Here is a 25,997-nt window from a genome sequence, read left to right on the forward strand (position 1 = left end):
AGGAAATCACTGAACTAATAGAAAAGAAGGAAACACTATACAGTCTCAGAAAAATGTTTGGAAGATCAGGCTATTCCAAGAGTGGTAAATGTGGTCAGTCGCGGCCTGAATTACAACAGCGAAGAGCGGCAGACAGCTATTGAATTTATTGCAGAGTTTAAATCTAGATAAATCTCAGTTGTATAGGCTCACATGAGTTTAGTGTCATTTATTTATTTTGTTGGGTTTAACGTCGCACCGACACATGATAGGTCATATGGCGACTTTCCAGCTTTAATGGTGGAGGAAGACCCAAGGTGCCCCTCCGTGCATTATTTTATCACAAGCGGGCACCTGGGTAGAACCACCGACCTTCCGTAAGCCAGCTGGATGGCTTCCTCACATGAAGATTCCAACGCCCCGAGTGAGGCTCGAACCCACATCGATGAGGGGCAAGTGACCTTAACCACTCGGCCACGGAGGCCCCCAGCTTAGTCTCATGTTAGATTTAACGATGTCTCATAGTTGATTGAAATTGTGTGTGATTTTAGCTCACCTGAGCCAAAAGCTCAAGGTGAGCTTTTGTGACCACACCATGACTGTCGTCCGTCAAAAATCTTCTTCTTCCAAACCACTGGGCAAATTTACTCCAAACTTCACAGGAATGATCCTTGGATGTGCCCCCCTTTTAAAATTGCTCAAAGAATTGAAATCCATGCAGAACTGTGATTGCCATGGCAACTGAAAAGAAACTCGTTAAATTTCTTCTTCTCGGAAACGTCAGCTTATTTGAAAAATGTTTTGTAGGTATGATTTTGGATACTCTCTAGTATAATTGCTCCAGCCGTTCTATTTCGATAAAAACATGGCTGAACTTATTTTCCCTATATGTCTCTATAGTAAACTTCAAAAATCTTCTTCAAAACCACTTGGCATATTTACACCAAACTTCACAAAAATTTGTTCCTTAGGTTGCCCTGCAATTTTCTCTGGATCTTCATGAAATGTGGTCAGAATGTTTGTCTTGATGAAGTCTAGGTCAAGTTGAAATATGGGTCATCTGGGGTCAGAAACAAGGACAGTCGGTGAAATAAAAAAAAACTTGTGTATGCAATAGGGGCTGCATTTTACACTGGATCTTCATGAAATTTAATCAGAATGTTTGGCTTGGTGAAATCTATGTCAAGTTTGAATACGAGTCAGCACGGGTCAAAAAGTAGGTCACCTGGGTAAAACCGTGTGTATGCAATATGATTGCATTTTACGCTAGATCTTCATGAAATTTTGTCAGAATGTTTGTCTTGATGAAATCTAGGTCAAGATCGAGTATGAGTCACATACTAGGTCATCCAGTCAAATAAAAGAAAAACATTCTGTATGGAATTAGTCCTCTCCAGGCTGTTCTTCGCACAAATTCTTCAGTCACATTTAAGCAAGATTATTCCAGGCGTTCTTAGGTGAGCGGCCTGGGACCATTTCGCCATCTTGTCTTAATTTCTCAGTGCAATTTTGATAATATTCCTTTGTGGTTTAAATATTGTAAGCATTATTCTTTCTTACTTTTTAAAGTTTATAGAGTCTTACTGAAGTTTTATAAGTTTATCTGGTTTTATTTGCTCATTTCAGCTACATTAACATTTGCTTCTTTGTTGTCCAGAATTGTTAGCACTGTTCGCAATTTCTCAAGCTGTAAAATGTGTCTATGTGGTTGTTTAAGCTCACCTGAGCTCAGTTTTTGTTAGATTTAATGAGGTTTTCTCTGGCAAGCGAAAGTATACACATACGTGTGTACACTTTCACAGTCATTTGAATAGTTCTAAAGTTTGTCTCGTACAAAATGTGTACAAAAATAATTGGCCGCATTTCTGATAACTTAATTTTTGACTTTCAAATTTGTTTAGAAATGATTCGATTTCTGTGTTTAATAAAGTTAAAAATTGTTATTGATATATATTGATTACTTTGTTGTAATATCTCCACTGGATTTTTTGTTACTTATAATCTAGGTTAATGATGACTGAGGCAGACTTTTTAAGTAAAACAAATTGCATGCAAAAGTTATTTCCCTTTCACTGCCAAAATCTCTACCAACATCAACAACAATAACAATATAAGGGTGATTACTATCAAGAAAGGAAATATTACTTTAATAGTCCGATTTCTTTATTTCCGAAGCACCAGCCTCAAATATTCATACGGCATTATCTTCACTTAACACATTGAAGTGCACAGCAACGGAAAACTGTCAACCAAACATACATGCTATCAGGTAGTAATAGAATTATACTGCATGTCCAAGTTTGATAATTTTGGCATATCTTTAATGGAAATCAAAGCAGCATGTTAGACCAACACAAACCATTATGTTCAGAAGTAAACATGCGCTTGCACAATGGATTATGGCTACTGACTGATACATTATTTTAAGACTCAACGAGATAGGAAAACTAAGCTTAGGGCATTGACTGTTTCCTGCAGAACAGTTTTCCAGATATTCCAAGGTAATGTATTGTAGACAATTTTCATTGTTGTCCATTTCGTTTATAAGTTTTAACATAGTTGTAAACGAGTTGGAAGAGCTTCTTCCGCATTTATAGTTACAGAGCAGTTTGAGAACTTGTTAACACTAAAATTTAAAATATCAAATCTTGCAATTTCATATATTTTATGGATTATTATTTGTGATACTTAAGTAATGGTATTATTAGTGGAAAGAGGATGGGAGACGTAAGAATTAATAAGATTTATGTTTGTGTTACAAATTGTACATCTTTATAAAATTTCTAAGCTCTAAAATAATGTTCTAAGTTGTAACGTCTAAGTTCCAAGTTGTAAGTTCTAACTTTTAAGTTGTAAGTTCTAACCTGTAAGTTCTAAGTTGTAAGTTCTAAGATTTAAGATTTAAGTGGTTTCTCAAAATATATGAACATATTTCTCGTGCTCAAAAGTGCAATTATATCAGTCTGAGCTCTGGGACTACTTGCAAAGATACTCTAGATTATGAACAGGACAAAACTAAAAGTTTATTTATCCCCCGCAAATGCGAGGAGTGATATTAGAAATTGTCCCAGTCTGTGCGTCAGAGACGCTTTTGTCCGGAGCATAACTCCAAAAGTGCTTGACGGATTTCCCTCAAATTGTATACACTGACAGAGTACATTGGGGGAAGTGAAGTTTGCCAGATCAATAACTCTACATTATCGATTTTTTTAAATTATTCCCCTTTATTATATTTACTTTAACATTTTGTCCGGAGCATAACTCCAAAAGAACTAAACGGATTTCCTTCAAACTTCATACACTGAGTAAATTAGGAGCAAGTTTAACCTTAAATTCACGTTTCCTGACGGGGGATTGGCCATGTCTAACATGGCTCTTGTTTTAATACTGATCTTAAAAACAATTGTATCATCTATTAACATATGTAAGTACCAGTATGCAAACAATTCATTAAATGTCAGGAAACAAATACATGTACATAATTATTTCAGCGCTACATGAGCAAATTGATCGAGGGTAAATAATATGATAATATGAACCAAAATAATACTCCAGATGCGAATAAATTACTCAAGACATAAGAAAAGTATAGTTTAATTTGTCTTATTTGTCTCCTGTTTTAAGAACACTGCTTATTTTCGCCTTATACGTAACGCTTAAAACACTTAACAGTTTCAGAATAGAGCTTGTGTGTACAAAACTGAAGCTTCTTCTGCAACCGTAGGTCTTACATGATCCAAAACAACAGCTGAAACAGTTCTTTTGTTTCGTCTGAATATAGCTGCTTTTGTTCTCCATACAACTCCATGCATATCTCGATATCTTCCTGGTCAACGTTATGACCAAAGTCGTGTCCGCCATATATTTCAAGTACAAAAATCATAACATTTGGCATTCCACACGGATTATCATTCCGGGACATTCTATTGTTGTCTAATCATATCGAGTACTGCTTGGATTAAATCCATGAAGCAGTATTTCAAACATTCATGTGCACCCTCTTTGTTATATCAATAACATTCGCATCCACCATGCCATTAAAATACGAAATCCACTAGTGAACTCCTTGTCTACGCAATATTTCCCACCAAGATTCTATTCGCTGGTTAGATACACTCTTCCCATACATAAAGCTTTTCAAACCAGAAACACTGTCTGTACCTTCGTATCTGAAAAAAAATGGCTGCAGCAATGCCTTTTTTGCATTTTCAGTTCCTCTGTCACAACGAAGTAGCCTTGGCACAATACCTAATTCCTTTACTGTTTCTAAAAAGTATGAAGCTATTACTACGGAATCCTGTTTCCGCCATCGACTTTTCGACCAGACTGATACGCGAAAACTTGAAATTAAGCATCTAATTTCAACTTTTCGCGCTTAAAATTTACCGCGAAAAGTCGAAAACTTGTCGTGCAAACGTCAACTTCTCGATCTAGAATCAAGCGCGAAAAGTAGAAATTTAAAAGCCTTAACTTCAACTTCTCGCGCAAAGATGTCCCACGAAAAGTAGAAATCTTGAAGATTTTGACCCGAGAATTGTCGTGCAAACATCAACTTGTGCGCGAAATGTTGAACTTAAGTGGCCTATCTTCTACTTTTCGTGCCAGTTTTTTGGCCGATAACTTCGCGATATTATCGCTTAAATTTCGACTTTTCGTTCTGGGACTAACTAACTAACCCTAACCCCAGCCCTAACCCTAAACTAATTAGCCCTAACCCCTACCCTAACCCTAGAACGAAAAGTCGAAATTTAAGCGATAATATCGCGAAATTATCGGCCAAAGAACTGGCACGAAAAGTAGAAGTTAAGACTTAAATTTATACTTTTCGCCCTACAAATTCAGTCGATAAGTTGACATTTGCACGACAATTGTCGCGTTACAAACTTCGACTTTTCAACTTTTCGAGGAAATATCTTAGCACGAAAAGTTGAAATTAGCTCTCTTAATTTCTACTTTTCGCGCTTGATTCTAGGTCGAAAAGCTGACGTCTGCACGACAATTGTCGGGTCAAAAACTTCAAGATTTCGACTTTTCGTGGTAAATTTATAGCACGAAAAGTTGAAATTAGATGCTTAATTTAAAGTTTTCGCGTATTTGTCTAGTCGAAAAGTCGATGGCGGAAACAGGATTCCGTATATTACAGATAGTGAATTATTACTGTTCGCTACCTCAAGCCATAACATTCGTCGGCTGTAACCATTGATTGCCCAATGTATACTAAACCCATATGGCTTAAGTTTATCATAACCATCTACATGCCATACGAAGTTTTCGCCTTTTCAGCCGGTGTGCTTTTCGTATGGATCTTTGTCTCTCAAAAGCCTTAAGACTTGATCTCACGATACCATTAGGCGATAATCTTTCACTAACTTTTGCCACAAAGATCGATAGCTCATATATTGACCACTTCGCTGGATTGTTGCATGAATATGATACCTCACAATATCTTCTGGTGTACGATTTTTACGTCTAGATAGATTATTAGCTTTTAAAATACGCTTTAGCTGACGCAATTTAATACCATTTAAAACGTATAGCATTGCTAGTATATCATTGTGTGGGAAGCAACACATGAAGTATGTTCTAATACATTCGAGTCTTTTAAGATGTGCTCCATTAATGGCATCGGTGATACCCATTTACTGTTGTTATATAGACGAACAGCACTCCAAAAATCATTGTGTAGTAAGACGTCATGGCTATTGTCCGAAGAAAAAAACAACATAAAAAATGACATTTTAGTAAAATCTGTAAAAGTATAAAAAAAAAATTTTTGTAAATACTGAAAACAAACCATAAAGATGTTATTTTGTAAACTGCAACTACTACTATCTTATGATAAGAAATTGAAGAAGCACGCCTGATAAACGTGCCGAAATGCAAAATGCACTACGGTACCAGATATCTTTAAAAAGTTTGCTCTAAAGGGTATTACTAAGTGTTTATATCCCGTAGTATTGAAATTGCATTATAGTAAGTTCTTGATGATTGAACATCCCTGTTTTATGTTAATGATATTCCTCTTTGTGCCAAACACGAGTAAATAAACCTACAGTGCCTTATCAAGAGCTGTTGACCTGCATGGTCTGTCATACTTAATGTCCAAAAAGGGGACCAAACATCGGTTAAAAACTGTGGAAAAACTATGGAACTGCAACTGTGCACAGCTGAACTTAACCACAGTAAACCTGCGAAAACTGGAAATTTTCCGAGTGCTGAAGTTTTTATGTGGAAGACAACCCTTGGTTAGCCGAGTTTAACTGTATAGGCATACACATATTTTAAGTATAGTACTATCCGCTAGTATATGGCTGAAAACGTGTTGAAAACGGTCGTTAAACTAAAGAAAACAAAATTAAAAACATCAAAAAATAGAATCTGAATTTTTACCTTGTTCTTTCTCTTTCGGCCCTCACTGTGTTTTCCTGTAAATTCGCGCTTTTTTATATTTCTAACATCTAAGATCTAAGTTCTAAGGTCTAAGCTTTAAGTTCTAAGTCAAAACTTCTAACTTCTAATTGTTTTCATCCAAGTTCTAACTCAAAACGGCCCTATTAGGCTTCCGTACTTTTCAATTTATGTGAAGGTACAGAAAATTGCGTGGACGTCCTCAAATGCTTTTCAGATTTCACTGGCCGCAGGGAAAAATCGAGACCACTTTTCTGTCATGTCTGTGGTACAACATGCATGTTACATCCAATTTTTAGGTGTATTTTGACCTATCTCTACCTGATAAAGAGTTTTTTTGTGGACTTACAGTAAATATATCTTTTTCTTTAGGAGAAATTGCCATTTGCTGTTACTATAAATAACTATTATGATAACTTTTTTATAAATGGCCGTAAAAATATCCATACGAAAACAACTGTAGGTTTTTATATTCATATATTCAAATTTTAATCCAAGTGTTTTGTCATAACATATTGTATATACAGTACAATATTGTTTATACTTATTGACAGATATCAGTTCATTATGTTATATTGCAGTAGAGAAAATTAGGTGCCTTCCAGTAGGGGATTTGTATTGCATGGCAATACTTCATTCACTTGTTTGTAGCTGTTTTGGTAAGTATTAGATATAATCTTTAGAAATTACTTAAATATTTTGTGAACTGGTAATCACATACAGGAAAGAAAGGTTTCCATTTGTTCTTATTTTTTCTCAAATTCCAAATCGAAACAACCTTACTTTTTTAGTAAATGGAGAAACAAAAAATCAATTTGTTGAAGGTTAGGCAAAGTGCAGTCTTTGTATTTTTTCAGATTTTTGACACTTTTAGCATAAGTTAATTCGTATTTCTTAGTTAAGGTTTTGTTTAATTCTATTTTCGATCGTTTTGGTTGTAGTTTGCAACAGTTTATTTTCACAACATGAGGAAATGGGTCAGAATCATGGCTCGTTTCTTTCTATTTGTTTTCAAATTCAAGTATGGCATTCATTAAAAACTGTACATGTATACTACTCCATATTCATACGGTGGAACCACAGTGCATTGTTTGGTAACCTTTGTATTCCCAAAATGCTTGAATCCGCGGAACTGACACTTTTTCTCGTACTGGCCCTGGTGTTTTCATATTGATCCTGATTTTCTTATATTGGAGCGTACTTAGGCCACACATGAATATGTTTGTATTCTAGTCAAAATAGCCTTCGACTTACCAATACAAATTAGAGAGCAGCCTACAATACCCGCGATTATGTTATTTGAATTTTCCCTATTGCCTTTTTCTGGGTCTGTGCAAGCATGTGTGTCACAACAGCATATTTCAGTCTCCGTTGCTTTGTTACTCTCATTGACATGCTGAAAAAGTATCAATTAAAACAACTTGAGGAATACATAGACATATTGCCTGGGCGTCATATTACAGTCAATATACTTTACAAGTAAAGAGAGGGTATAGGGTAAGACAACATTATAGATAACCTGTTGCACACTGCTTACCACATTTATCAAATAAAACCTAAACATATCGTAATACTACAAGTATCTTTTGCAAAATCTATTCACAATATCAAATATTCTGCTGTGCAATGATAAACATATTTTCAGTCAAATTCATGTCACAGTTAGCGCAATATATCCAACCTTATAGTGCTGCCTTACTGGAATATCACACAGTAACACGTGCTAAGAGACTCCATCCAGTTCCATTATATTGACACCAGTCTGTGAAGTCCTATTACTATCTGAGCGAGAAGCGAGGAAGCTGCTAATATCATTTATGACGCGGACAAATGGGAACTCACAACCACCCATACTCGAATTGGGCGAGGTAGACAGAAGAATAGGCATTGCTGACATAAAAACCTTTTCATATAACGAAAATTAAGACGGACGAGGAATGATTTTTTTAACTTTCTGTACCGAATTCGCATCGCTGATGATTCCGATAATTCTAGCCGCTATCTATTAATGACAAATAATTTTGGCAACTTCCTCTTACAAAGCAAAGTAAGTTCAAGTTGAAATGTGAACTAGACTAGACACCACTCTGTATCATGGGGTGTCAGTTTAAAGTTTGAGATAAGGGGCTTATATCTGTGTCTGTGCGTAAGGCTTTAGTAACATGTATAAACCTTTTGAAATAGTGGTGTCGTAACAGTGAGGTATTCTATAAATTGTTTATCGGATTTGGTCTTCTTACCCCATTCCTAACTGAACATTTTGTGAGATGACCATTTTGCTATTTCCTATTTTTTCGAAACAATTCCCTTGTGCTTGTTTTAGATTTAACGTCGCACCGACACATGATAGGTCATATGCCGACATTCCAGCTTTTATGGTGGAGGAAGACCCCAGGTGCCCCTCCGTGCATTATTTCATCACGAGCAGGCATCTGGGTAGAACCACCGACCTTCCGTAAGCCAGCTTGACCCAAGCAACCCAAAATAAAGCTAAAACCATGGTCTCCATGCAATTTTTGAAAATGCCAAGTTTGGTGGATATATCTTTTTCCTAACTGAAGATTTTAGTATTTTATTAACAGCGATTGTGACCTTGAACCAGTGATGATAACGCATACTTCAGTTTCAAACAAAGCTAAATACGTGTTAACCTTTGTCGCAATATATTACAGGAAAAATAGATTTTTGCCATTTGCAAAGAAAGAACCTGTATGGTAAACATTATTTACGTAAAAAAGAGGAATCACTATTTAAACATTATATATAATTACACATAGGTAAGAAGAGCGATAAATCTTGTCTTCCGCAAACAATCTGACTGAACCTTTTCTGGCCGCATTCGCTTATAGTTTATACCGTTTGTACAATGTTTTATTAAAATCATTGTCTGAATATGACTTCAGACGGACTGTAAATTGAATAAAACACTGTATAATGTATTATATATACAAAGACAAAGGGCAATAAATCTTGTCTTCCTCTACCCATGTTAATGAAAATTGCAGAGCTGCATGTCCTTAACTGTTATCATTTCTATTACATTTAATTGAAACTTCTTAATTGTGCGTGGGATATATGACTCCAAGCGTACACAAAATGGAATACAACAATTCATAATGAACTATAAAAAAGATTGTTTGAAAAGACCTTAAGCCTGAACATATAACATATAGAAGAATAAAAGGTCATAAATCTTGGTTTTCTCAGGCAATCCGATTGAAACTTACAGGACCGCATTTTCTGATAGTAGTTATTACTTTTGCACTGTCCTTCAAATCATATTTGACATAATTGACGCACCATGTCATTTTGGGTCCAAATTCTGCGGTACGTATTTGGGAAAAAAACGATTAAACTATGTTGCACCTCAAATTGGTAGAACGCGTTTTGGTAGTCACTACCAAAATTCGGCCAAGTTTTGGTAGTCAATACCAAAACGCGTTACACTCAACGAATTTTGGTAGTTGAGAACCAAAATGCGTTGGATATGTACACATCCAACGCAAAACGGTACTAAGAAAAATCTAATGATTTAAAAAAAGAAAGAATATTTTATGACGAATGGATAATATTATTTTAAAGAGAGTCATAATGGAACTTAATCGCTCATCTGACCTTGACCTTTTAATCTTGAGAATATATACAGTCAAGCAGGACCATTGGCATACACGTGAGTCTAACGTTGACATATATCAACAGATATTGAAGGAACTTGACACAACTGTTTACCACAATTATTTGATATGTCTTTCGCATGACCCGGCCCTGGGACAGGTTTCACAAACGTCGATAAGTAAGTATAGTCTGTCTAAGGTTAAAAGTCAGGCGATTCAGGAAAAAAGTTCACATAATACGGTTTGTATAATACCTTTGAAAGTATATACACGGTAAACATGCAACATTTATCCGGCAAAAATGTTTAGAATTTTTCAATTTAGTTTTATGTATTGAAATGCAATTAAATAATCCAACTTCGTAGAGAATTTAATTCCGAGAGTTACTGATTAATTTATTCATCGAGAGTTACCGAGGTTGACCGAGTAAATATCAGGCACTTGTATTTTTGTTTACCGGACATAACTTTCTCATATTTTCACGTGGTGCTGGAAGAACTTTTCGTACACCCCGGGATGTAGGATTGCCTTTGGATTGAATGCACAAATGTACACTCCTGAATTGTTACATCTGTTTTAAAGTTGAGATTCAGTTGCACATTTGCTAAGGGTGTCCATTACTCGACTAAATGTTGGTACCTTGGCTAAAATGAACCTTATTATCATAACTGAATGTTCAGGATAAATAATTATGCGACTTGGAACGAGAACCATATATCACATTAGCACATCCACAGAGCTTTTGGATATTTTAACTTTGCAACGATTAATTGAAAGACGGCGTCATAAGAATAAAAATACGCGTACTCCTATATTTCGCTTTGATATGCTACCATTGCACGTACAAATTCAAATAGTGAAAAATTGTCTGAAGGACAGTCCTGCAGTACGATTTGTTTTAAAAAATGTAGAGCATTGTAGAGAAATAATTAAGTTAACAGGAATTATAAGACCCAGCATCTACCTTTCTGAAGGCACATTAGAGGAAGTCCCGCAAAGAATCAGCATTCGGAATCTTCTTTTAAAATGTGGAAGAAATAGCGGTGTAGTTTTAGAAATAAAAATGTGATAAAGAAACCAAGATGGTCAATAGATTGGCTCCGTTTACGTGCATGTGAAGATCATATCAGGTCAGGTGGTATGAAATAGTTGACATTTGGCATCTACGATAGAAGGAATTAATTGGCCCTTGATAACAGATTTGATTTACCAAAACAGACTCTGTTGATACTGTTAGATATTTATTATTAAATCCATATATATAATCTTTTCCATTGGTCTAAATGTAGTCACATGTTCAAAGATAAAAAGCCGTATTGACTCGAAGACTGGGCCAAAAAGAATGCGACGTCATATTTAGTGCGAATAATTACCAAAGGCTGCAGATATTTGTATTAAATTTTGATACTTATTTAATTAGGCTGGATTTAATAATAAAACAATTGGTGCCTTTTAGGTCCAGTCTATATGTGGATTTATCGATCTGATAAAAGCGATATCAACCTCGGGCTGCGCCCTCGGTCAATATCGCTTTTATCAGGTCGATAAATCCACATATCGACCTTACTAAAAGGAAATAATTGTATATTACGTATATATGTGTGATTCATAAGTATGCAACCAACCCCTGTAGTCGCTACAATTCTTGATTGTGTTTTACAGATATTAACGTCTTAGACTTGACAACTTATATACCCTACAATTGATTAAGCGTTTTGTAATCAAACTAAGGTCAACTTCGCTCGCGTTGTGAAAGTAATTAACTTTCAAAGAATAAGTTAAACCACATGTTCAGCATTTCTCTATTTCTAAGACTATTGTAATCAAAGTAACCTATACTTTGCTTGCGTTGTGAAAATGATTAATTTTCATAGAATTATACATATTAACCACATGTTTCAGTATTTTCCTATTTCTTACGATTCTTAATTGAGCCGCACCATGAGAAAACCAACATAATGGCTTTACGGCCAGCATGGATCCAGACCATCCTGCTCATCCGCTAACGGTTTCTCTAATTGCAATAGACTATGAAAGCGATCAGCACGGATCCTGACCAGACTGCGCGGATGAGCAGGCTGGTCTGGATCCATGCTGGTCGCAAAGCCATTATGTTGGTTTTCTCATGGCGATGCTCAATTGTGTTTTGCATACATTTTTATATCTTAGACATGACAGTGCATACCCTACAATTGTTTAAACGATTTGTAATCAAGATAACTTATATTTTGCTTGTGTTGTGAAATTGGTTAGGTTTTATAAAATTAAACATTTTATTCACATGTTCAGCTTTCCAAAAAATATTTTTACTCCATATCAAATATAGAGAAAGCTGTTATACGTCTCAAAATCACCATCCAAACACAAATCGTAAAACAGTGGTGAAAATAATGTTGTTGACGAAACTGAAAGTGTTAAAAATCAATGATTATGTTGACAATGAGGACGCATGAGTCCAGCCCCTGATGTGGTCGAATTTTGGTAGTACTATTAAAATTCGGCCGAGTTTTGGTAGTCACTACCTAACTGTGTTAGCCTTAATGCGATTTGGCAGTAGAAAACCAAAATACTTGGAACTGACATTTTATCCCATATTCTGATCAAATTTATGCTAGAATTATAGAATAAATAACATTCCATAAGAGGTCACTTTATAATTCGAAAGAATTCAAAGTATTATGTCCGGGAGCTTCTGGGAAGCCTGCATATAATATAAAGACCTTCTGTCAAAATTTATAAAACGGGCATTATTATGACAAAAGGTAAGCCAGGGCTCAGTTGTTCGAAACTTTAACAGACTGTTAAACTAATCGCCTGTTAAAGTTTGATTCAAAATACCAGTCTTGGTGGGAAACACTAGTACGATGTTTTAATATTACTGAAAAGACGTTTTTGTGTTCATATTCCGTAAGTCATAATTTGTTTTTCTAAGTTTTCTAAATTGTTGAAGTATTACTTTAAAAGTTAATCAGCTGTTAGCTTAATCAACTGTTAAAGTTTCGAACAACTGGGCCCAGAGCTACGGTCCCTGTCCCGTGAGATCATCGCACGTTGCCAAAGACTTGTGTGGAGTTTGAAAGTATTTGGTATGGAATTATAATATATTTGGTTCAGGTTTCATGACAGGAAAGATATTTATCTTTTAGCGAATAAATAAGCTAATAGGCCTACTTCAATGTGAAATGGACTCTGGCACAAAATGATCCCTCGGAAATAAATAGAACAAAAAATAAAACAATAAAATGTTATTGCATAGGAAGCGTCGTGTGAGGACCCTTTCTCACTCTCAGGAATCGTTTTGGTTGTTTTTATACGAAAACTGTATTTCGGGAGGAGAACGCCGAACCCCCTCCGCGACCATTTTTATAGGATGCATTCACTCCTTTTATCTCTCTCTTTTATGCATAATGTAAAATGAGCTCAGCCCCCGGTGTAGAAAAACCCTACCAAAACACGTTCCATTCCATGATCCTTAACACATCATATGTATCATTGCAACGTTCTTTGTCGCTACCAAAACCCGGCCGAATTTTGGTAGCGACTACCAAAGCGCGTTGCTACAATTTTGAGGTGTAACCAAGCTACGTTACAAAACATGTTAGAGTTTAGCACGTGTTCGCGGCAATTAATGCAGTTTCGTTTTCAATAACACTCTCTCTTCGCACGAGAAATAAATGAAAAGACAAACAATATTTATCAAGTATGTATTTTAAATTTGCCGTGTGTTGCAATTTCGTTTCTTTAATCAAAATGATTGATAATTTACCGTCCTTTGTATCAATCCGCAATTTGTAAACATCCAAGATCGTGGAGAATATGAAACTACCTTAACAGATATTTGATGGTTTACTTTAAAGGAATGACAGTAGGATTTTCAGATTACATGTAGTAAATATTTAAGCGATATGTAGGGATTAAAAATATTATTTGAGTATATATCTATTGTTTTGCCCAGTACGTGCTGAGATTGAGAAACATACTTTGTCAACATCAAAATCCAAAATCTAAAATCTACCCATGTATAAACATAAAATATAACAAGAGGATCATCATGACCCTGGATCGTTCACCTGAGTTATATGAGCTACATGTTTCAAATGTCAAACTGATGCTTAAATATTAAGAAAGTAGGTCAGTATGTCAAATTCCTGGTCACTGAAAGTTAGGTTTTTGATCAGTGTGCAAAACTGCATATGTCCTCCAAATTTTAAGGCTGTCTCTTTAAAACAAGAAAGTAGGTCATTAGGTCAAGATCAAAGTCAAGTGAGCCTTACTTGCGGTCATTGGGTATTTATAAATAAACAATCTAGGCAATATGATCAGATAATTTTTAAAGGATTTTTACTACACAATGCATATAACTCGTATAACAAGTGACCCCGAGGCGGGGCATCTTTTCACCCCAGAGGCATAATTTGAACAATCTTGATAGAGAACTACTAGGCAATGCTACATGCTAAATATCAAAGACCTAGGCCCTGAACTTTCAGAAATAAGATTTTAAAGTTGTTTCCTATATAAGCTTATGTAAAACTTGGCACGCTAGGGAGGGGAAATTCTTTTCATCTCAGGGGCATAATTTGAACAATACTGCTAGAGAACTTCTAGTCAATGCAACATACGAAATATCAAAAGCCTAGGCCTTGCAGTCTCAAACAAAAAGATTTTTAAAGTTTTCTTTTCCTAATAGAAGTCTATGTAAAACTTGGGACCCGGGGCGGGGCCTCTTTTCAACCCAGGAGCATAATGTGAACAATCTTCATAGAGGACTATTAGATAAGGCCACATGCCAAATATCGAGGATCTACGGCTTGCAGTTTTGGACAAGCAGATTTTCAGTTTTTCCTTTCAGTTGCCATGGCAACCAAAGTTCAGTGTGGCATTCAATTCTTTTTTAAATTTTGAAAGTGAGCCAACCATAGATTACTCCTGTGAAGTTTGGTGTAAATTGGAATAGTGGTTTTGAAGAAAAAGATTTTTTAGAAATTGTTGACGGACGCACGACCCAAAGCGCCCGACGGTCTTGAGCCTTTGGCTCAGGAGAGCTAAAAAGGAAAATAACTCCAAAATGCCAATTTTGACATTTCCATTCTTCGCTAATGTGCTCATATGTACAACAACACACGTGTAAAGCCATACAATTTCAGAACAAAATATACTTCTATCACATCTAAAAGTGTCCAAAACTCATAATTGACAATTTTCTACAAAATATGTACCCGTCGTACATGAAGTCGTAAAGCGTTGACATGTACATGTACCTATAAAAGTATTGCACGAAATATCGAGAAATGTTATTAAATCTGGTCATAGTTTAAAAAAAAGCTACTAAATTTAATAACTACAAAAGATGTCCCACCCCTGCAAGCCTTGTTAACATTTCTCTTCTGACTGATAAACAATTCTTTTTTCCGCCATGACAGGTAAGCAGTAGATACTGGGAAAACCCGGACCACGGAAAAACTGAAAAGCCGAATCAATCGAGCTATATATCTATCTAAGATGACCCGGGCCATGCTTCAGAACATTCTGGGTCACCTGGGAAACGAGATCACACTTTTTAATGAAATGTGTTTTGGAATTCCTAACGTACAACCGCATAATTTGTGAATCGTGTCTTTTTCTCGTCCTTAACGGGGCTGTACTGCAGCAGATTTTGACTAAAATATTTAAGTAACAATAGAGTTTGGCGATGTTATGAACATTAGAATACGAGTTGTTTCTAAACTATTTCATAGAGCGAACACGAAATGCCCAACCTCTTGTTGATGCATTCAGTAATTGCACAAGGAACAGAAATTATTTGGTCACTGTACGCAAAAGTTCTATTGTGTTCCGGGTCACTGTGACCTTGACCTTTGACCATTCTGGCCTTAAAATCAATAAGGGTCATCTGCTGGTCATGATTAACCTCCCTATCAACGTTCACGACCCTAGGCCAAATTGGGGTCATCTGCTGGTCATGACTAGTCTCCCTTTATATTGTAGTGCCCCCGCCGTTACTGTACTGTACTTGGGTTGTTGTTAACTGTTAAAATAAATAGGGCAAGGGCAAGGGCCTACAGTCCAGGGACTAACTCCTCCAATTTCAATATTGTATGGGTTTACTTGTTTTATTTATTTGGGGTAATCAATAAGTTGATTAAACTAGGGTCTGGTCGAGACCCTATAGGCTGGTAGTGCCTAAGACAAGGCTGGTAGCGCCCAAGTTATAACGGCTGGTAGCACCCGAGTTAAAATATTTCTAAGTTCAATAAACTACAGACAACGTTCCTTTCGGCTTCAAACAACTTTTATTCCAGTGAAGCCTTAACAATAAATATTAATTAAGTCTAAATAGAAATCGATAAAGAACTATCGGCGAAAGTCGCGAAGCAGACGGACCGAAACTCTAGAATTTACAGTTTTTTTTTTCTAAGAGAAAAACAGCTAAATACAGCTAATAGATAAAACTGTATAATTTGATAGTAAAATGTACCTTGATGTTTCAAAGACTGAACACTTTGTACAAGTTTTTGAAGTATAAGATTTAAAATATCGGAGAGCGACCGAAATTATAGTCTAACTAGCCGAGAGACGGAGGCAAAGTGATGATTCTTGAGTTCTAAAAATTAATATTTTGGTATGCAAATGAGGATGAATAGCAAATCTAAATAAGGCCAAAGTCTGATACCCGGACAGATCCGTATCCGAGTTGAGGCTACGAACTTACTTCGGTCAACCATGACGTCATTTGGAGTACGATTTTTTCTTTATATGCAAATAAGGCGGGACTTAACCTCTAAACTAGTGTAAACAGCCTAAGTTGGACAAAAATAAAAAATAGAATAACACAGAACGCTGCGAACGCTGCGAATAATCACTACATGCCAAGTATTAAATATCAAACACTTGACAATAAAAAGCTACTATTAGTATGAAGAGTATTAGAGTTTGAAGCGATTTCGGTCCTCCTATACAGAGATTAGTCACCCGGTGCATACTTACAAAAATACAAGATGGTTAACAACTGTCAAAATTTCAACTGACAGAAACTTTTCAAAGTTAACAATGGACATTACATGAAAACATCGATTTAATGTTATACAGCAGGTAATTGTTGACTGAACTGTTGAATAAGCTGACATTGCGTACTTTTATAAAGAATCCCTGCGAAAGCTATAATTACAATTTACAGCTTCGCTAACTGAACAACCGCATAACATAAGTAAAGTTCTAATATTTTGGAATGTAATTTAGTAAACAACAATTTACCAATGCGACTTGTTATCTGTCAATACCTGGAATGTTACAGAACAATGAACTGTGATTTAAAAGTAGTTGACAGATAGCCTAACAAATTTAACATCAAAATGAAAAACAACTGGTAGACCGTAAAAGCAATACAAAACAATTGCATGAAAACAAGGTCGTGAGGCATCATGCCTTACACTATATTTTCATGATCCTAGGTCAAAGCATTTATGAGTAATCGTTAGGAAATCGTTTAAATATTCTGGGTCACTGTGACCTTGACCTGTGACATACTGACCTCAAATTTAATAGGGGTCTGCTGGTCATGATTAATCTCCCAAAATCTTTCGTGATCCTCGACAAAAGCGTTCTTTAGTTATCAACCGGAAATCATTTAACTATTCCGGGTCACTGTGAGACCTTGACCTTTTGCCTACTGGCCTCATATCAATCGGGGTCATCAGCTGCTTATGACTAATCACCCTATCAACTTTCATGATCCTATGTTTAAGCATTCTAGAGTTATCATCCGGTCCCCGTTTATCTGTTCTGGGTCACTGTGAACTTGACCTTCGTGATCTCAAAATCAATAAGGGTCATTTACTAGATATGACCAACCGCCCTATCAACTTTCATGATCCTAGGCCTAAGCGTTCTTTGGTTACCATCCGGAAACAGAATGGTCCACATACCGACCGACCGACATCTGCAAAACAATATACCCCTCCTTCTTCGAAGGGGCGGGGGTGGGGGCGGGGGCATAAAAATGCAAAATCAATAAAAACAAAAAGTTCTATATTTTGCCTTTACCCTTATGATTACAATTTGTGGAAAAAATGTAGGTAGGTTTTACTTCTGCCCCAAGATTATTTTTGAATGAAGTGAGCAAAATTTAAAACAGTCCCACAGGACTCGGCCATAATTTTTCAACGTTGAAGTTAGAATTCTGTCTCATTAAATCCGTTTACTTGAGGCACCCGAGAAAATGATATTGACAGCTTTATTTTGTGTTTTATTACTATTTACCAATAGGTTGGTGTTTCTTTTATTAAAATTGATGGTACAATGATTTTTCCTGCAAAGTTTTAGGACAGTGGCTATCACTTTGCAATTTATCTCTAAATGAGCTTGAGGAAATACCATTATCTATACAAAATTTATAAAAACAGCAAAGTAATAGTTGTTTAAAATTTGCAACACAATGCAAAACACAGTCAGCTTAAAGAATATTCCTAGCAAATACCATTTTTAAACATTACAATTAGGGGTCTAATACCTTAACGACTTCTTGTAGGACCAGTATACATTGTGTAGAAAATAGAAAATTATGACTTTTGAATATTTTATAAGGTGATAAAATTAATCATTTTCTGAAATTGTTTGACGTTACACGTGTGTTGTTGCACATATAAGCAAATTATTCGAAATTGCGGTGCGATCGAATGGAAATCTGTAGCACGATATCACATTTGGCATTTGGAGTAATGTCCCTTTTCATATTTTATGTTATTATATATGGGGAGATTTTTTTAGATTTTGGATTTTGATGTTGGCATTTTTCTCAATCTAAGCATGTGCTATACCCCTATGGTTTTGCCCAATATCTTTTTTTTAAACAAAAAAACGTTCGGAAATTAAACGCGTTTGACACTAATGGCAGCTTGAAGGTACTACAATTTATATTTTTGTCAATATGTCTAAGACTATATAACATTAATTCTATCATGAAGTGAACCTTTTTCTCAAAAAGTTTCGACCCAGTATGCAAGACCAGTATGCAAGACTTTGTGACCCTGATACCAGAAAAAAATCACAAGTCAGTCACATGTTTATTACATAATATAAGGCCTAATCATGTTTATATCTAACATTACGCATTTGTTACATGAATTGTGTGTCTTGTATGTCAGAATCTTAACTAGCTTTTGTATTCTTTAAAAGGTTACAGTTTTGTTCTTGGATGCATTGCAACTTATCAGTCCTGCTTTCATTCAGTTTAAACAAAACACTTTCTTTAAAAGATGTTTTACCGTCTTATATTATGTAACCGTATACTTATCTTAACATTTAGCCTGCTAAATGTCTATAATAGACTGCATCATTATTCTGTTTATGCTGTACCATGTATTCATCGAAGAGGTGTTCATTGAAAATTGACTGGTGCAGACCATTATCAGCCTGCACGCTGATCTTAGTCTACACTGGTTGCAAAGGCGGAATGATTTACCGCCAGCAGGCTTAAGGTAAATTACAAAGTGCTAATGTTGTTGTAATTTTGTTTTGCAGTTAAGTCAAGAAATAGTGCTTTATGAATATGTGAATGGAAATGAAACAAAAGGAATTAATACATTCTACTCATCTTCCAGTTGAAATCATGCCTATGGAATAGTGTACATCTTACAAATAGACCTTTTTACACAAGCTATTGTTTGCTATGCTATTCCACGGATGTTTTGATTGTAACGCGGGTGCGCTCTTTACGTGTGGCAAAAGAATTTTCAACGATAAGAAAACCTAGATAAAATTATCATTTCCTTACGAATTGTTTTGCCACTATAAACATAATTTCTGTCAAGTAATTCATCGTACAGTATGCTTTGGTTAAAGACATGTATGTCATTAATCATAACTTAAATGAAAAGCCAGCTTTATTCCTATTTTCGTCAGAAAAGAACAAGTAGTTTCAGTCTATTTCCACATATCATACAAATATAAAACTTGTTCCTTACATTTAAAAATGTCACATTTTTCATTAATTCTATTTTTCCCACAACTTCAAATAGTTGTTGTAAATATTTTTCCCAGACTTGAATGACATCTACATACTTGGAGGTCGCGGCTCCATGTCACTGAAGTTTTTAGTGATATACCGGAAATCATTACGAAACTATCGTGCACATGACATGATAAAACATAGCACATTTAGGTAATCAAGACCCTAACTTAATTTCGAGAGTGTCCCCTAAACAGGGCGGATGATAAAAGTTACTGAAGCATATAAGATGGCTTTGATGTGATATACTTTAATGCCTTCGGTCATCAATGCATTATACGAACGCACTCGGTTTAATATATCACGTAGCGGGGCTGTTTTGTGAATCAAAAATAAACATTTCACGTGATATCTAGTACTTTAAAATCTATAAGAATACACTTTGGAACTTAAATGAATATTTCCTTTTAAAACGATGGCAGTGTAGTTACAAAAATTCTAAATTCGTAAGATATGAATCAAATCAAGGACTATAACTACATACTGAAGGAAAATACCTAACATAAATCTCTATTATTTTTTTTTTTATTTCTTATGTATACATGCTGGATCATTTTCATATCGAAAATGTATCGTGCACAGAAGTCATTATCCATAATTTAATAGAATAATTATGATAAACTTGAATTCCGCAAAGAATAGAACAGATAAAGAATGTAAGTGTAGAACACCCCTCCCCGCTACCCGACCGCTCTCTATTAAATCTGACCGCCGCATTCACCATTCATACCACTTTCGTACTGTCAAATAAAACCTTTCAAATTCGAAGAATAAGTAGAAATGAAAATTGACAATTTTAATACGGAATGAACTGATCCCCATTTGTGTATAATTGGATACAAAATCAAAGGCTGAACTTTGTTAACTGAACATTTTATTTCAACTTCGACTTTTAATAATATTTCAAGTATCATGTAAGCTAATTGCGACAGGTGGTAAGTTATGTGAGACCACGTTAGGATATAAAAGAAAATCATTATTATTACTTTATTAATTCATGGAAAATACCTTTTTTTTCATTTTTCTTAACCTAAATTTGTCGAGATGAAAATTGCTGTAAAAAAAAAGTTTATTAATTCAAAATCATCAATGATAATGCGCATTAGTTAAAGCTGTGGGTTTGCAAAGATCCACATATAGTTTCCTTTGTCTTTCGGTGGATATTTACTATAAAAGAAACTCATGATTGATTAAATTGATTGAAATACAATATAACTGAAACGTAATTCATATTGTACAGCCATATCATTTTGTCCTAAGTAGAATGCTCATGCGCGAAAATTGTTTCCCGTTGCTAAGGAAATAGCTCTCTGTAAAAAGGTCTTTACTGAAAAGTAGTTCAATATTGCACAAATAAGGCCAACCTTCCTGCCCTCATGACCTGAGAAGCACAATCCTAATTGTTCTAGCACTACAGAAGTTAATTTTATAATCTTTCCTAAACTGCACACATGAAGTACAGCGACTTACCGGATGGATGAATCTTAGTTGTTTTGAAACTACATTCTGTGTGACCTTAAAGCATAACCTTTGGAGGAAACATTTTAACAATCAAAACCTGCCTTGCCAATGAAGGCAGGATTTTTCTAGAAATGGCCATGAAAGAAAACTTCCAATGTTGCAGAAAATATTTGTTACTGGCTAAATGTTATGCATTCTCTTTCAAGAATTAATCAGGTAAATCCATGTTTATGGGGCTGATTTTTGTTGCAAAATATTGTGAGTTGCCATGGTGGCATAAATTTGTTTGATTATGTAGACAGCATATTTCTTTTTCTCGATCATTATGTCAAATTATATTACATGAAATGACGTCTGCTTTTTTCATACATGATCATAACAGACCGTTTTGGTGTAAAACAGATCTAAACTGAACAGTTAATTTGGATGTTCTGAATTATTTATCATGAAAATTTACAAAAATATTTTTTAAAGAAAAATGTGCATTGTTGCTATGGCAACGTTCATTTGACATTAAATTATTTTGCGTATGTAAACAACACTTTTTTCGTTTATATGTTATATTCGTTAAGATGTAATATGTAAGTGAACATATTTTTATATGTAATAATTGCATTAACAAAACATTATGTTACCACATAAAATCTGTCTTAATATGGCAAGAGTTTTAACTGAGATAGGTGTATCAGAAAATCATGCATTTTTCAAACAATCATATTAATTTGCATGAAATGATGCCACACACTTTTAAATAAGAAAACAGAAAACTTTTGATGTAAATATATGAAAAAGAAACACATCAAATATTCAAGCTATTACAAAGAACAACAGCTGAAATTTCAGCTAACTCACAGTTGATAATATGTCTAATAATCATATCTACTTGCCTGACTGTCTTTCTATCTGTTTGATAAATCAGGTGTCTTTAACAATAAGGCTAATGTCCTAGTTTCGGGATGGTATCTAACTCAATATCCAATGTTATTCAAAAGAATGTCATAATCGTACATAAAAACAATTGTCTGTGAACTATGTCTATACACTTGAAAAAGTTATTTGTATATTTATTTCACATTCTAAATGTAAGTTATGGCTGGAATCATTAAGGGACTATTAAAATAGGGTTGAAAAAATGCTTTGCTGTAGAAGCGATTTTAGAACAAAACAAATTGATACTAAAATGAGAGAAAGAGACAGAAAGAAATAAATTTCATTAATTGCATGTTGTAGCACATGCTTCGCACTGTAGCGGTGGAACCCATACTTTAAAAAAAATGAAAATGAATTTAAAAGAATAACGTTGCTAGAAACATTGTAACATTGTTTAAAGCTGAATAAAATTATTGTATTGTATTGTATTGTATTGTATTGTATTGTACATTTTTAACAGTTAAGACTGAGTATAATACTTGTCTTGATTTGAACAAAACGAAGCACGTTATTAGAGGTTCAGAAACTTTTTATTTAATTTCCATTTTAGAGCGGCTCTTGCAGAAAGTCCTATTTATCAAGCCATTGATAAATCTTTAATCCTCAATTATAACTGATTATTTTACTGCAAAATACATGCATATTGTATAATAACAAAAATGAAATGCTTTCAGTCTACTGAAATGAAATAAATTCAGATCCGCTAATTTACTTGAATTTAGATATAATGATAAATGTACTATAACTTAATTGACATTACAGTGAAATGACCTGTCACTAAGTTTTTAACCACACAAGTACTTCATTATTCCTTTTAACTTGTTTCATACAGATACATATGTAAATGCTACGTAGAATTATTATTGGTGTACTATATCTTATCACTGCATATGTTTATATATAGAGAGCACAAAGTGCCATAATCATATTCATTAAACAAACAAAAAAACGTTTTTAGTGGTTGGCCTTGACCTTTGATGTGTGTTATGTTATGTGATATGATATCAATATGTGTTTTCTCTCTCAATTGAGTCTATTTGACTTTAGAAAACACAGTGATTTGTAAAACCGTGCCTTAACTACCTGTAATAATCAATGTTAAAACAATATCCAACTCGAGTAAATTTGCGCTTTACGATACCTTAACGTTAACAACAGGATGCTTTATGCGCAATACAAATCCCCTTGTGCTGGTTTGTGACAACTTGAGCAGTTCTTTGGAAAACAATGGTGAAATAAATTATGAACTTAGCAATAAAACACTGACCAATACTTAAACAATATCTGACCCCAGTGACCTTGTCTTTTTTTGGTGTAAATACATAATTATCTTGTTCAGCTCCTTAAGAAGGCCGACTCTCATACCAGGTTTAATAATGATAGCGGTATACGGGGCAGGAGTAAATAATAAATAGTGAAACCGAAAGTCATTACGATTTAACATGACAGTAATGGAGAAAGCAACGCCACGCCTGGACCAATACAATACCATCCTTATCATCCTTATTCAGCTGCACCAGACACACATGATAAAACTGAAACTTGAAATTAAAACACCAGCTGAAATGTAAACAGTTAAACAAGCTCGATTTCGTTAATTACTTAAGCTACTATTACCTGAGACATGTAGCAACACAAATGCATTATTTCTTTCGAGAGTGTCGGCATACAGGGTTGGTGTTTATTACAGCCAACTGCCTTTTCATTCACAAAAAGTCCAACACCAAAACGTCTCTTCTGTATATTCAGGCACGCTGAATCCGTCTGCAGACAGGCTAAGTGTCGTCCTGTGAAATAGCAGAATATATTGCTAAGCATAAAAAGTCGAAACAAAAACTAAATTATATAACAAGATCCTTCAGCAGCATTGAATGCAGACAAGCTGTTCAGGACAGGTTATGAAAACTACAACACCCTCACCGTAACCTAGAACAGGCTTAATCGGAACTCGATCATACGAACTTTAAATAGACTCCATGATCCCAAACGGCAAGAAAATATAGTAGCAACAGACAATATAATTTTATCTGTTGCGCATTGTTTCACATATTAACCACAGTTGTCGGAAGGTTCGAGTGGGTTTAGGTTTAACGCCTTTTCAACCAACAAATTTTCATTCATATAAACGACGGTGTCTACTTGCAGCAGTGAGCACAGTGCCCGACTTTATAGTACTGCCTTACTGGAATAGCACGCCGTAGACACGTGACATGTTATCCCACCCAGTCCATATTATACTGACACTGACTGAACAATCCTAGAACTATCCACTTCATGCTGAGCGCCAAGCGAGGAAGCTGCAAGTACATTTTTACGTCTATGGTATGGTACGAACCTAGGACTTTCCTAGCTCTTCCACTAGGCTACCGAGGCGGTTACTGTTGGAAGGACAATGCTCTCAGTCACATAATTTGAAAATGTTTGTGCATAGAGAATTGAACATGTTAGAAATAGTGGATGTGTAAATATTGCAGCTAGTCTTTTCACTTTCGAACGAAGGGTCGAATGAAACATTATGAAGATACAGGAGAATGAGGAAAGAACATTATTAAGGTTGTTCTCCACGTTAGGATCGAATTTTTTTTCTACAATGCAGAATTTGATAAAACTTCAGAATATACCTAGAAAATTAAGCAAATAAAAAGGACGGGTCGTGTGCCTGATTTTTTGCTAGACTGATTTGAAAATATTGGACCTCACGAAATTTTTCATAATGGGAGTCAATGGGAAAATAGCAACTTTCATAACATTTTCGCAAATAGAAAATTTTTCACAATGTTGATTTTCATGAAACTTCTCAAAATCGTAAATAAACATATGGCCTATAATATAGTGAAATAAAATGTACAGGTCCGTGTGCTTATTTCTGAGATATTTGGCCATGATTAAAGTGAACCGCCCATTTGAAGCTAATTTTAAGACATTATTTTGCGTGTCAGACGTTTTAATATCATATTTTAACTTAGAAAGATAGAGACTGTTACAATTTAATAAATTTATGCACAGGTTGCCTTTAATTCATAAACGGATTTTCATTTCCGTGCGCTGAATCCAGGCTTTATTCTACGTTTTCCGGATAAATGACGTTAGGCTATCAGTTCCGGTTTAACAAACGTGCAGCACTACCTTAAGCGAAGGAATTATATATAAATACACTAAGGAAGTGGTATTATCGGAAAGGTAAAAGTGCGTCAGTGAATGTATACTGCGATAACATAGAATCAATGCAACTGTTACATAGGACAACGATGAGGCATGAAACAAAACCTTATTACGGGTGTTCAATCACATCTGAGCAACATTTTATGACAAAATTTCAGTTTTCATGTATTCTTTTAGAGCATTATTTAAGCAGCAACAACAACAACAAAAAAGCTACATTACATACAGTTAAATCCCTTCTTGAAATTTATACTTTAATACTTTCAATAAAATTTTATAATTACTTCCCTTAATATAAAAGAATGTAAAAATAGACTATTACTTTAGATTTCGATATAATTTCTAGTTTTACATTTGCACTTGATAAATATTAGAATATTAATTTTCAAGTACCTGAAACAAAAGGCAAGTTATAAAAACAGTGTATAGCTTCGGAA

General features: G+C 34.9%; 1 protein-coding gene across 7 annotated transcripts in view; it reads right to left on the reverse strand.

Moving 5' to 3' along the window:
- Positions 1-843: 843 nt before the first annotated feature.
- The window catches only part of LOC123544851 (uncharacterized), a 107,624-nt gene continuing 82,470 nt past the window's right edge, over positions 844-25,997 (reverse strand). Inside the window, exons 4-7 of one of the 7 annotated variants that reach the window (XR_006685186.2) lie at positions 24,016-24,185; positions 7,642-7,783; positions 5,501-5,678; positions 844-4,148 (exon numbers count right to left, since the gene is read on the reverse strand). Coding sequence is in view for 4 of the 7 variants with exons in the window: in XM_053541230.1 (XP_053397205.1) it covers positions 5,596-5,678; positions 7,642-7,783; positions 24,016-24,185 (395 nt within the window). In the remaining 3 variants the exon portion in view is untranslated. Of the gene's footprint in view, positions 4,246-4,664; positions 5,679-7,641; positions 7,784-24,015; positions 24,186-25,997 lie in introns of those variants that run through there. The other 6 variants (XR_008370601.1, XR_006685177.2, XM_053541237.1 and 3 more) reach the window with 6 other exon arrangements.

This window comes from Mercenaria mercenaria, chromosome 1 (assembly GCF_021730395.1).
Source record: "Mercenaria mercenaria strain notata chromosome 1, MADL_Memer_1, whole genome shotgun sequence".
In the NCBI taxonomy this organism is placed as follows: Eukaryota; Metazoa; Mollusca; class Bivalvia; order Venerida; family Veneridae; genus Mercenaria; species Mercenaria mercenaria.